Source organism: Syzygium oleosum, unplaced genomic scaffold (genome assembly GCF_021117445.2).
Source record: "Syzygium oleosum isolate NSW1041296 unplaced genomic scaffold, Sole_v2.1 Sole_v2.36, whole genome shotgun sequence".
NCBI lineage: Eukaryota > Viridiplantae > Streptophyta > Magnoliopsida > Myrtales > Myrtaceae > Syzygium > Syzygium oleosum.
In genome coordinates, this window is record NW_026607520.1 from 2,107,634 (window position 1) to 2,121,781 (window position 14,148).

At 41.3% G+C, this 14,148-nt stretch overlaps 1 protein-coding gene across 1 annotated transcript; it reads right to left on the bottom strand.

Moving 5' to 3' along the window:
• Window positions 1-1,892: 1,892 nt before the first annotated feature.
• LOC115661889 (uncharacterized) lies at window positions 1,893-5,661 on the bottom strand. The gene is made up of 4 exons (XM_030584083.2): window positions 4,398-5,661; window positions 3,913-4,181; window positions 2,803-3,006; window positions 1,893-2,530 (listed from the first exon to the last, which is right to left on the bottom strand). Exons 1-4 carry the CDS (start codon window positions 5,587-5,589, stop codon window positions 2,390-2,392), a joined length of 1,806 nt encoding a protein of 601 aa, XP_030439943.1. The 5' UTR covers window positions 5,590-5,661; the 3' UTR covers window positions 1,893-2,389.
• Between the last annotated feature and the right edge of the window lie 8,487 nt (window positions 5,662-14,148).

Genomic DNA, 14,148 nt, shown 5'->3' on the forward strand with positions numbered 1-14,148 from the left:
AAAACCCAATTATAAATATACACGGAAAAATTGTCAAAAAAGTCCTAAACATATTGTGCTTTTGTCAATTCAATCTTAAACCTTTCAATTTTGCTAATTGAGTTCTAAACTTTTTCTTTTCTTGTCAATTGAGTCTATTTGACTAATTTTGGTCAGGATTCGCTGACGTGGATGCTAACAAGCCTACGTGGCGCTGAAGTGGATAATTTTAATAATATTTTAATAATATTTTATTTTTATTTTTCTTTTCTATTCTTTTTCCTGTTTTTTTTTTCCTTTTTCTAGGAAGAAAGGAGGAAAAAAAAGAAAGAAAAGAAAAGGGAAATAAATAGAAAAAATAATATAAAAATTTGAAAAATATTGAAATATCATTAAAAATTATCTATGTCAGCACCACGAAGGCCAGTTAATGCTAACGTTAGCAATTTCCGGCTAAAATTAGCCAAATGGATTCAATTAGTAAGAAGTGAAAAGATTTAAGACTCAATTGGCAAGAAGTGAAAAGGTTTAAGACTGAATAGGTAAAAATATAATATGTTTAGGACTTTTTGGACAACTCCCCCCCGAAACACACACACACACACGTATCTATCCAGATACTTTACTAGCAAGCACTAATTGGAAAATCTCCCACCTTATTAGTTCTAAAGAATCAAATTATATTATCTTAAACTAGTACTAAAATATCTTTCGACCTAGATGAACACGGTTCGATTCAGTCGATCCAGGCTGGACCTTATAGCTAAAGGCTCTTCTTACTTAGGCCCGTCCAAAAATTATGGAGCTCCCCTTTCATTGGACGCGAAAGCAAGACGGATCGCTGCATCTACGTGTTAATTACAGGGGGCTTGAACAAGGTGACAATAACGAACAAGTATCTGGCTCCACCTGTGTACTTTCGAAGCTGGACTCGTGTTCAGGTTATTTGGCAAGTGAGAATCGCAGAACAGGAGGAGTCGAAAGACTACGATGATGGTCGCTTGGCATGGTTCGTGCGAATTTCTTGCAATGCCTTTCGGTTTAACCAATGTTCCCGCCACATTCTGTAACTTGACAAATGACACATTCGCTCATCATCTCGACAAGTTTCCGGTAGTGTACTTAGATATCGTGGTCTATAGTGAATTGTTGCATTTGCGGTTGCTTATGTCTCAAGTGATTGGGCATTCCATGTACGAAGAAAAATAAATGAGGCGAAAGAGAGCAAGTTCCTCGGTCATATGGTCGGCAAATACTGTAAAGATGGATGAGCGGAAGGTGGAGGCCGCTATCTGGGATCGGCCGATGAGAGTAAAGTCAGTGATGAGCAGGAGGAGGCAGCTATCCAGGATCGGCCGATGCAAGTAAAGTCAGTGAGCCGCAATTTTTCTTAGACTAAGCATAAGTTTTATCAAAATCTACTCTAAATGGGTGGCTCCATTACTGGATTTGCTTAGGAAGGATAGGTGAACATGGAGGAAAACAATGAAGCTTTATGTGCGTACGTGCATTCTGTCAACAGGACAATGCTAAAGGAAAGAAGGAAGCAGGATTGTCGGAGCCACTACCCACACCGTAGAAGCTGCAATTTCCGACTTCGACGCATTTTATCATTCCTTCAGCGCTAACTTGTGTCGCTGGATGCATCCCTGTTGCCATTCCCGGCTAGCTCCCTCATGGTACTGATAGTTCTCTCTCTCTCTCTTTTATCCGATGACCTCGTCCAGGCCCACATGGCTGTAACTGGTCATGGCCGTGACCAGGCCACTCATGCCGGTCGCGACCGTGACGCCCGGTCAATGTCCAAACTCCGTGATTATTCCAGCAGTCTTAAGTTTTAGAAACTTTACTTTTTTTTGGACAATTTGAGCAACTTTTAAATCCGAAACATCATCAATAGATTAGACTTGACAAAGAATTGCTGCTCAGCTGAATTTGTTGAATTTCAACCGGTGTACACGCGAAACCCAAAACTGAAAATATCTAGTGACTAGAACCAGGCCATACCTACGAAACCATATCATGCCGATGCTGTAAGCCACCTCGCCAAATGCAAATTGGACACAGCGATTTTCTCAATCCATCATTGAGCATTGCTGAACAGGAGTGAATTTGCAAGATGGCTGAGATCTCCTTGCCCAATAATCTCTCCTTCGTTGATACGTGCTTTTGAATATTCAAAATCAAGTTGCCCCAGACGAGGCTTGCCCTGTGCTTGGACCCTTTGGATTTCCAAAATTCAAAAGCACGACCAGCTGAAGGAAAGATCATTGGCGAAGGAGCGCTCGGCCATCTAGCAAATTCACAATCAGCAGAAGAGACAAAAAACTCGGAATGGGAAGCTATGGTTCAGAAACGTTCAATGGTGGATTGGGAAAATATCTGTGTCCAATTGTCTATGTACTTAAATTCACTCTGACAGGCTTTCTTCAACCAAAGACTGGAAGGCTAGCTCAACATCAGAAAATGGCTGTCCAGCATAAAGCTTAAGCTGCCCCTTCCTTACAACCACCATTTGCATGGTCTTTTCTTTCATGGCCTCTTGAAGTTCCTGCAGATGTTCAAAATTCCAATCCTCAAGTTTACAAAGATCAATTTTAATACTCAACACACCCTGGAACGGTAGCATTGACTTTTTGTCATTCAGAAGGATAGCTAGCTCAGTTCAACAATACCGACATAAGAGAATTAATATGACATTAGAGGGATTCAATCTCTCCACGAACTTATTCTGAACCTCATATAGTTGTATTGAAGCTAGAAATTCTCGCCAATCACGTATATAAAAGCATCAGTACTTTTCAGGAAAGTTGAGATTCTTACTTTTCTCAATAGAGGTACGATGTCAGCACTGAAATCACCCAGCTCCTCGAAGAAGGACTCCAGCAAAAAGCAGAAATTGTTTGCATCAACACGGTCCTCGAAAGCAACTGTGAAGGAAGAAGCATCACTGTCTTCTGGAGCAGTCTTTAAGGTAAAGAATCCACCTGGTTCTTCCAAATCAGAGCCTCTACGCATAAGAATAGCCTGAAATTATACTAACATTAGTTGGGGAGTGCTAGAAGTTAAAACGCCAAAAAAAGGTTTTGCTGTTGTGTTCTTCAAGAATAGTAAACCGCATCATGACCGGCAAATAAATGTCATATAAAGAGCACCAGTACCAGAAGGAATGTTTTGCAATGTAAATTTACCTTCAACTTCCATAAAGCCATTATTTCTTAAATGTCGATTCATTTATGATTAATAATACTCCGAGAAAAGTATGTTTCAAGTCCTAAATGAATATTCTTCTACACCACAATTTAAATTGAATGAATTGCATGTCAGGAGTGCAAATGGAAACCCTGACAAAATTTTGGTATAGAAAACCGACAGCATTAAAACGTAATAAAAGCTAAGTACTTGTGAGTTAAGATGATGTCGGAAGGCAAAAGTAAGGTATATCTTTGTTTATACTCTATTAGGGGGCAGTAAACAAGCTAAAACTACTTAGCCCGATATAAACAGATCTGACTAAAAATGACAACGTTCTCATATCAATTTCTTCCCATAGCAGATATCATTCAGGAGAAGCATCACAAAAAAGAGCTGAATGTATAATAAAATTAAACAGTGATTCACGTTATTGAAATTCTTCATGGAAATATCTATAGTGCTGTGCAACCTAAAAGGTAGGTCAATCTGTTTGAGAGAGGGAGAAAATCAGTGGTGAGTCGAAATGAGCGCGGAATGATGGTAAGATTAATGAAAAACAGGAAGCAAAAGGGCTGGCATCAAACGGGTAAGCTAGGATAGTCAGCAACTCTTCGGCATGCTATGACTGCAAGATTAGCAAGCAATCACCTAGCTATACAAGTCAACAGCTGCAAGTCCCTAAGTGGCCACTACAATAGCTAAGTCAATGACAAATGTGGGCGAATGTTAAGAAGATACAAATACGCAAGGAAGCTTCAACCACCAAAATTCTTGAATTTTATCCGATTGCTTATCCTTGACTCTCTTGCTCATTGATGTGGCTTTAATTTCTTCACACTTCAAAGTGCCATTGATACTTTTTACATCTCGCCCAGCGGATCTTTTTGTAACCTCCTGCTGCTTTTCATCCCCAAAGCTTCGAGAACTCTGCAATCTGGAATTTCCAGTTGTTCTCAAGTTTGCTCCTCCAATTGAATTCCTTTTCCCACTAGCCTCCTCGACAATGCCTAAAAAATGTATAAATAACTTTCAATTATATGGAACAGACTGGTATATTACGTTGATCATTCAAACTTATGATACTCCATCTTCTAAACTCCCGATTTCAGAAAGTCAGGATTCACATGTGATTATGGCAAACTACCTATTATAGCACATGGCTTCCACATCGAGCAAGCATCTTGAACGCAAATCTTATATCAACTGAAAAGAGTTTACCTTACCAGTTCTGCTTCGAGTATCTCCAACTTCTTCATCCACTTGAGTAAAAGATTGCCCTTCGCCTACCCCATCATTATGCAAATCATCCTGCATCTCTTTGAAAACCATGGTTTCATCATCTTCTCGTTTAATATCGTTGGAAAGACCGCCATGCCCCTTACCATCAACCAATTCCTCCCACTTTTCTCCGCTTGATGATTCCGTAACACCGTGATTAAGACCTCCATTTTGCCCTTCCCCATTGACTTCACTACTGCTTTTCTTCTTTGTTTTACCATTGTCTTGTAACCCCTGAAACCCCTTCGGATTAGCGCTGGGTTTCTCCACCAAAGGGCTTCTAAACTTTAACTTTTTCTTGAACATCAAGCTACTAGCTCCCTCGAGCGGCACTTTTTTACTTAGACCTGGTGATTTCCGAACAGGGCCCAACTTCTTTTGCAGCTTATCCAACCGAGAACCAATCTCCTTCTCGATCATGGCCATCCTGCTCTCGGCAATCGCCTCACCATCATCATCATCGTCGCCGTCGCCGCTCTCACCATCCCCGGTATCATCCCTCTTCGGTCCCCTTTTCTCGCGCCTCCGCACCTCCCTAGCCATCGACCTTATCTCCTCGATCCTCTTCTCCAAGTCAGACTCATCCAAATAAACCACATTCCTCGTCCTCGACGAGAACTTTCCCGACACCGCCCTCCCCTCCCCATTCACCAAAGTCCTCTCCTCACTTTCACCAGCAGAATCGGAGCCATTGCTACCGAACACCCAAACAGCACAAATCGTCTGGAACAGAAAAACCACAACCAAATAAGCGCCGAACTTTATCACAGACCTGGCCGAGAACTTCCCGGCGACGCCGTCGTGCTCGGGACCGACGCCCACGCTCTCCGAGACCGGAGAAGCTTCTTCCGCCGGAGACTCCGCTTCGAAGAGGCCGGTTAGGGTTTCGGGGGACGGGGCCGGAACGACGGCGTCCGACGGGGGTTCCTCGGGAGCTCGGATGGGAGGGGCGTAGGGTTTAGCGAGGGTCCTGAGGATCTTGGGGCGGAGGTGGTTCCTTCGCTTCGCGAGCTTCAAGGGTTTGCGAGCGGCGGCGGAGGCGGCGGCGGTGAGACGAGGCTGCGGCGGAGACGCGGTGGCTCTCGCGGGGCGAGGAGGGAGGGAGAGGACGGCGCAGCGGATGAGGACGGCCGCCATTGGCGACGGAGGAAAATTCTCAGCCGCGAGCGGCGGAGGATTTTGGGTATTTGGAGTTTGTGAAGAAAAAGGGACGACAGATTTGGAAGTGGCGAAGAAGATCGAGCCCAATGGGCTTCTTTTGTTGGGCCTCGGGCCCAAATTATGCGGGTCGAGGACAAAGATCAAAATGGTGACTATACTCACGAGGTAAATCTATTTTATAAAACCACCGGGGGTTTACCCCAGTGGCCACCCTTCTCACTTGAGAAGGGGACTCCCCACCTTCGCAGGGGGTAGGGGTGGGGCCGCGTAGTTTAAGATGTGGGTTTTGACGCCCACGCCCTGCAAGAGGCGAGGGCACAAGCCCGAGGTGCAGACGTGAATGAGAGAGAGAAGAGGCCGACAAAAAAATCTCTTTTATAAAATTTAAAATTACATCGAAAGTCTCAAAATTTGTCATGAAAGTGCTATTGAGTTCTAAAACTTTCAAAAAGCGCAAGTAAGTTATGAAACTTGTCACGAAATGCAATTGAGTCATAAAACTTTCAAAAAGTGCAATTAAGTCCTAAAACTTGTCAAATTGGTCTAAAGTCCTTCTATTGATTGCATTTTTTGAAATTTTTAGGATTCAATTGCACTTTCGTGACAAGTTTTAGGACTTCTAATATACTTATCCCTTATTAAAACTGGTCAGCCTGCGGTGCAATACTAGGATAATTTATGTGAGTCTACATGTCAACTTACATATCATGAAAGAATATGCTTTTCCTGAATGAAAAATGTCGCTGTGGGTGAGCCGCGATTTTTCGATTAAGTGAAAAGTCAATCAAGATCCGCCCATCGACACTATTAAAAAAAATCAGTCGGAGTTATTCCACCAAATTACGTTTGGTAATAAAATTGTTAACAAAATCGATGTTTGTAAAAACGGCAGCGCGCATCTTTCGCTATTATCAAAATGAATGTGATGGCAAAGTTGGACTACACGATTAAGTAGTATAGATCAAAATATCGAAATGTAAATTGATCGAGCAAAGTAGATACTTAGAAGAGGAATATAATTTTCATGTCTGTGCACCATCCGATCGTGTAGACTTGTTCAATGTATATACCGTATAAAATTGAATGCATGGCATGCATTGCGACGGTGAATTTTCAGCGGATCGATTTCTGTGGATCCTTTTTCCTATGGAAAGAAAGGTGAAATTAACTTGTCACGCTATTATTGAATTGAAATATGGTCCGGCCACGAATATAGGGTCCAATGCTAGCATACCATCGGCGCGAATCGAAATAACGCGACCATTCAGTGCATGAACTGATCTATGCCCTACACATATATTACTTCTTTAGTGTATGCAATGGATGACTTACTGATTACAAAACCGAACACAAAGACTGCGTACTAGCCCGATATATTCTTTGCAGATATTGGCCAATTCATAGTTTGCTACTGTTATTTTTCGTCGGTCCGACCATGATGTGTGTGTCCAAGGGACACCATTTGCTCCAATAAGAAGTGTGTCTGAGAGACACATTTTGAAGAGGTGCAAGGAGAGTTTCTTAAGGGAAGTTAAGATAACTTCCTCAGAAGATGAACAATATACAAGAGATAATTAGAACTCTCTCTCTCTCTCCACGTATAAGAATTCCATATCTACTTTGAGAAGACAATCGGCATTAACGCTGTGGAACAAGAATACTTTCCCTGTGATTGTATTCGGACCAATGTGAAGTAGATTCGTTCATCGTTTGCTGGTGATTCAACGTACAATCATGGAAATTTTGTTCGTAGTGCATCGAATAGGTTAGTCGATTGACCCGACAATCGCTTCCAACATTGGTATCAGAGCATCGGTTATGATCTCTGCCTTGTTTTCCCGTTGATTTTTTCCGCTTGCTGTTTGATATGGAGATCATGATGATGAACTTCATATTGTCTGCATGTTCGTTGCTCGGGAATTGCAAGATGAATCGTCGAACATGAATTGAAACGAAGAATGGGTTTGAAGGTTACGGGCGATCGTTCTGTTTGGATGATTTTCGAAAAACTTTTTACGGTGAAAATCATTTTTTATTATACAGAATTGAAGAACTCGTCGAGACGAGCAGAACGGTGGGTCGAACGCCATCGGAAGACGCTAGACGCACCCACACGCGCGGCCAGAAGACGCGGCGCGTGGAAGCCACATGCCCAAAGCGCTGGCACTGCCAGCGTGTGAATAGCACGTGCGCGTCGGCCAAACGACGCATGCTGACGTCATCGATGACATTAGCAAAACTGTTGGTAACGACACGCAGACGTTATTGATGACGTCATCTTGCCGGCCAACCAACCTCCGGCGACCTGACCCGACTCGCAACCCGATCCTGCCGGTGACCCGACCAGGCGACCCGACCCGTGACCGGTCAACGGTCAACCGATCGGACCGGTCAACGGTCGAACGGGTTGGACCGGTCGGACCGGTTAGACCGGTCGGACCGGCTCAGAAGCCCGTATAGGGCAGGCGCGTGCGCCACACTCGCCACGCACTTAGACGGCATGTGTGGGTGCGTGGGAGCTCTGATTGGAGCGTGGTTGGTACAGTTGTATTCGTATTCAAATTCTCTACATTGTGGTATAGTTATTTTATATGTTTAAAGCTTTTAAAGGTATGAAAATGCATACGGAACCCTAAAATACGTGTATTTTTAGGGTATTATTGCATTTTACTTGTATTTCCCTATGATTTTGGAAATACAGAAGCTGGCTTACATGTAAATGACCACATAAAGATTATGTAGAGCATGATTCATTGATGGCATGTTTATAAGGTTTAACGTGCTTGCAATTCCCTAGTTCTGAGCATACTCGAACAATGGCTGGAGATCCTTATTTTTTCATTACGTCATGAATTCTGCTGTTGATTATATTTGTTGCATGAATGTTCTATTTGTTGATTTACATCATGCCATGCTATATGATTGCTAGAAAGGATATGACCATTATGTTAAATATTTTTTGTGAATTATCTTTTCTAGTGGGAGTTCGTAGGTTGGTAGAATTAGAAGAAATTCTCACCTAGAACTTAAAATTCACACAAATTAAACAAGTTAATGATAGTAGAACAATCATATGTTGAAACTGATTGAGAACATCGTGAACTTTCGTTTTGGTGTCTTTTATTGAATTATCATTAATTTAGTTTGTCTTTGTTGCAAATTATAATATGTGTGTTTATGTGGAAAATGTGCTAGTATTGATTCTGCGTTTATTATGTCAATGTGTATTAGATAGTGATTATGGCTTCGGCATCCAAGACCATTGTGGCTGACCTCAATAAGGGTGAGAAGCTGAACGGTGACAATTATGATATTTGGCACCGAAAAGTTCAATATATCCTTGAGGAGCAAAAGGTTTTGGAAACCCTCAACCACACCATGGATGAACCTGAGCATGGAACTTCTACTCAACACAAAAGAGATCGAGAAGCTTTTCAAGCTTGGAAAAACAAAAATAGCATTGCTCGCATCACGTTGTTAAGTTGTATGCAAGATGATCTCATGTGTGAGTTTGAAAGTTATGACAAAGCTCAAGCAATGTGGGTTGCCTTGAAAGATAAGTTTGGGGGTACGTCTGCCACTAAGTTGAGGAGGCTCACCATCAAATTTGACATATACCGGAAGCTCTCAAATCTATCGATGAGGCAGCATCTTCGGGAGATGTCAAACATGATATGTGAGTTGAAGTCGGTAGGTCATACCTTAGCTGACGAACAGCAAGTTCAGGTTGTTATAAGGTTTTTTCCTAATAGCTGGGAACATATGAAAATCAATATGATGCACAATGAGAATATCGTCACTTTTGACGATATTGCGCGTCATTTGGAATTAGAAGATGAGCGCCTAGAGGCTGCAAAATCCTCTACCCATGCTTATGTTGCTGAATCAGGTTCGGGTAAAGCTTCGGGCTTTAAGCGCAAGAGAAATCATAAATTCAACAACAAAGGAAAAGAGACTGATCAGGCACCCAAGAGAGCCAAGACTTTCCGACGCAAGAAGCGTGGCGGGAAGAAGGACAAGGCCAAGATGATGTGCTACAATTGTGGTAAATTAGGCCACTTCGCTTGTGAATGCACTGAGCCGAAAAAGGTACCACATTACTCCATTACTTTGAGTAATGCTTTTGTTTCTAGCACTGTAATGCTTGCTAAATCTCATCCAATGTGGACTGTAGACTCAGGAGCAACAGACTACGTAGCTAGAGACCGAGGAGCATTTGTGGAGTATCGTCGGATACAGCCTAGAAAAAGATGGATATATGTTGGAAATAACTCAAGAGTTGAAGTGAAGGGTATTGGCACATGTAAATTAACCTTTCGTGGTGGTCGAAGCCTATTCCTACATGATGTCCTCTATGCTCCAGATATTCGGCGAAACTTGGTCTCTGTAGTTGTTCTTCTTGGCTTAGGTTATGTATTTAATTTTCATGGTGATTTTATTGATATTTTGTTTAGAACAGTTTACTACAGTTGTGGTTATATATTGAATGGTTTTATGATGTTAGACATTGACTATGATGTGTACAAAGTTAATGTTGATGATTGTTTTTCTTTAATTGCATCTTCTAGTAATGTGGAGATTGATGCAAGTACTTGGCATGCTAGACTGGGTCACATTGGGTTACAAAGAATGAAACGATTAGCAAGAGAAGGCCTTTTGGGGTCACTCGCTAATGTTGAACTATCCGTATGTGAACATTGTCTAGTGGAAAAAATAACTAGAAAACCCTTTGGTAAAGGAACCAGAGCTGAACTTCCATTGCAACTTATACATTCTGACATTTGTGATCCTTTAAATGTGAGGGCGAGGCATGGAGCCTCATATTTCATCACTTTTATAGATGACTTCACGCATTTCGGTTATGTTTTTATGATCTCCCATGAGTCCGAAGCATTGGATTGCTTTAGGCGATTTATAGCTTTGGTAGAGAATCAGTTGAACAAAACAATAAAGGCATTAAGAACCGATCGCGGACGTGAGTATCTATCAGAGCAATTCAAGGCTCTTTGTGATAAACAGGGAATTGTAAGACAATTGACTATTCCTGGTACTTCGCAACAAAATGGGGTTGCAGAAAGAAGGAATAGAACCATATTGAAAATGGTTAGGTTTATGATGGTGCAGGCAAATTTACCTGTCTCATATTGGGGAGATGTGTTATTGACTGCTGCCTATATACTTAATCGTGTGCCCTCTAAGTCAGTTGCTTCCACCCCTTATGAATTGTGGACCGGTAGAAAACTAGACTTAAGTAATCTACGACCTTGGGGGTATGCAGAATATATTCATGATTCTTCCCATAAATATGGCAAATTAGGCCCTAGAGGGAAGAAGTGTATCTTTATTAGATACTCTGAATACTCCAAAGGGTACGTGTTCATAGGTGAACAAGTTGATAGAAGTGTGACTGAAATGAAGTCACGAGATGTCACGTTCTTGGAGAACGATTTTCCTTGTAGAGGTGAGATCGATAAGGACTTCCAATTACATGAGATGAAAGATCCCGATAACACACCCACTAATGTTATTGAGGGAAATACAGATTACCTCAACATACAAGACCTAGTGGGAGTGTAGCGTCGCCTAGTGAACTGAATTCTCAAGAAGTTCAGTTGCATAAAAGTAATCGTAAAAGTATTTCCCGTCGTCGATTTGAGATTGAAGGGGAAGCATTTATGATTGCTCCACAAGACGATGCGGAGCCTAAAACAGTTCAAGAGGCTCTCTCATCTCCTGACAAGAAAGAATGGAGAAAAGCTTTGGAAGACAAAATTGAGTCTATGAGGACAAACCACGTCTGGGACTTGGTTAATCTACCACCTGATCCCAAGGCTATTGGAAACAAATGGATTTTCAAGATTAAGCGAAGGGCGGATGGATCCATTGAAAAATATAAGGCTCGCCTTGTGGCGAAAGGCTATACTTAACAAGAGGGTATAGACTATGATGAAACTTTTTCACCAGTTGTAAGGATTGCCTCCATATGCCTTATCCTAGCCATTGTTACACATTTGGACCTAGAATTATATCAAATGGATGTAAAGACAGCATTTCTCAATGGAAAACTAGATGAAAAAATCTATATGAAGCAACCGATAGGTTTCATTGCTGAAGGTCAAGAGCGTAAAGTTTGCAAATTTCATTGCTCAATTTATGGCCTTAAGCAATCGTCTAGACAATGGTATTTTCGTTTTCATCAAGCCATAACTTCTTTTGGATTCACGATGATCGAAGAGGATCACTGTGTATATATCAAACGGTCTGAGGATAAATTTATGATTTTATCTCTTTATGTGGACGATATTCTGTTGGCTGGGAATGACAAGGGTTTGGTAATAACCATAAAAGAATGGTTGTCTTCTAATTTTGAAATGAAGGATATGGGAGAAGCTGCATATATATTGGGAGTTAAGATTGAAAGATATCGATCAAAGAAACTCTTTGCTATGTCACAAGAGTCTTATATAATGAAGATTCTTGAACGCTTCAATATGCAGCACTGTAATCCCATTGATACCCTTGTCATGCAAGGCGAAGGCCTGAGTACTAAGATGTGCCCAAGACTCCAGAAGAAAAGAAAGAAATGGTAACTGTTCCTTATGCTAGTGCTGTCGGAAGTTTGATGTATGCTATGATGTGTACTCGACTCGACATATGTCATGCTGTGGGGTTAGTGAGCCAATATCAATCAAATCCTGGTCCAACACACTGGAAAACAGTTAAGAGGATCGTGAGATACTTGAAAGGCACTATGGACTATCGACTTTGCTATCAAGGGAGTGATCTACGCTTATTAGGATACTCTGATGCTGATTGGGGAGGAGACCTAGGTGAGCGTAAATCGATATCTGGATATGCGTTCTTGCTTAATGATGGGGCAATTTTTTGGAATAGCAAGAAATAGACATTCATAGCTTTATCTACGATGGAGACAAAATTTATTGCATGTTCTGCTGCAGTGCAAGAAGCAGCATGGCTAAAACGTTTCTTGAAAAATTTAGCCATTGTCACTGATGTCCCAAGACTAGTGACAATATATTGCGATAGCCAAGCAGCCATTGCCTATGTGAAAGATCCCAAGTACCATGGTAGGACAAAGCACATTGACATAAAGAATAACTTCATCAGAGATATAATAGCGCAGAAGGAAGTAGTCCTGCAATATATTTCAACCAACAGGATAGTTGCTGATCCATTTACGAAGGCTGTTCCAAGAGACGTGTTCTTGACCCACAGGATGTCTCTAGGATTACGTAGAATGTGATTATGAAATGTAATATTGTTGAGGATCACTGGATTATGTGTGTATATGTATTGTAGTTGCTTGTTAATGAATTGATGTTTTATCAATTAGTACAATGTTATGAGACTAGCGCAAACACACATATATTGTTGAAAGGTATGTCACCAGGCAATAATTGGCTCACTTACATGAGCAATCACCTCAAACGCTATAGTAAGCGGGATTGAGATGAGACGATATGTACTATAAATGCTGGAAGAGCAGTTTAGTACATAAAACGATTTAATGTCGCCTTGATTGGAATCAAGATGAGGTCTGTTATTCGTATGTGATAAGATCGAACATGATAGTCCCACAATCATGTATGCCTGAAGGTAGCCGGATGCGAGTACTAAATTGGGCGCTGTGGAAAGCGAGCTGATATAGCACTCGGGCTAAATATGAGTACGTGAGAAGCATGTGACTATGTTTAGGCTAAGATTTGTATAGTGGATATGATTAATAAATGACATATGCTCTTATAGAAAGAGAAATCCACTATAGCATGTAATTCATACTATATGTGCTTTATTTGACCAATAAGAAAGATGAGTACAATAATCCCTATCTATTCATTGTGTGAGTCCTTAAGGTAATTTATAATTTACCTTACTTTGTGCCCTATGTTACTTCTGACTATGTTCTGAAAGTAGAAGATCAATGTTGCTACTTTAGCATGTTATCGGCGATTATGAATAGATATGGCTTTATGGGACGTGTCTAGGAAAGCAGTTGTTCTGAAATGAAGAGAGACATGAGTGCGAAGGAAGACTATTGTTGTTTTACATCTATCACATGTGTTTACCGGTCGACCAATTATTTCACCATTCAATGGCTTTGGAAATAATTGTAAATACATGGTGTTCTTGAGAAAAGTCAAGTATAGCCTTTAAGGGATAGGTATATTTGGACTGATGTAACAAAATATGTATGGGGCACTGTGAGACATCAATTGTTTCTTTATTTTTTGGGGTTGTAGCCATTATGTTGTCCCTAATGGGTGCATAATTAGAGCTCCCAAGTGCAGGTGTACTCACTTGTCGCACGGCTTTCTTGCCAGTATGAATTGTTTCTAAGGTAGATGAATGTTGAATGCCTTATGTTCTTGATAGAGCATCATCAAGCCCATCATGTGCGAGTGGGAGATGTTATATTTCGTCGGTCCGCCCATGATGTGTGTGTCCAAGGGACACCATTTGCTTTAATAAGAAGTGTGTCTGAGAGACACATTTTGAAGATGTACGAGGAGAGTT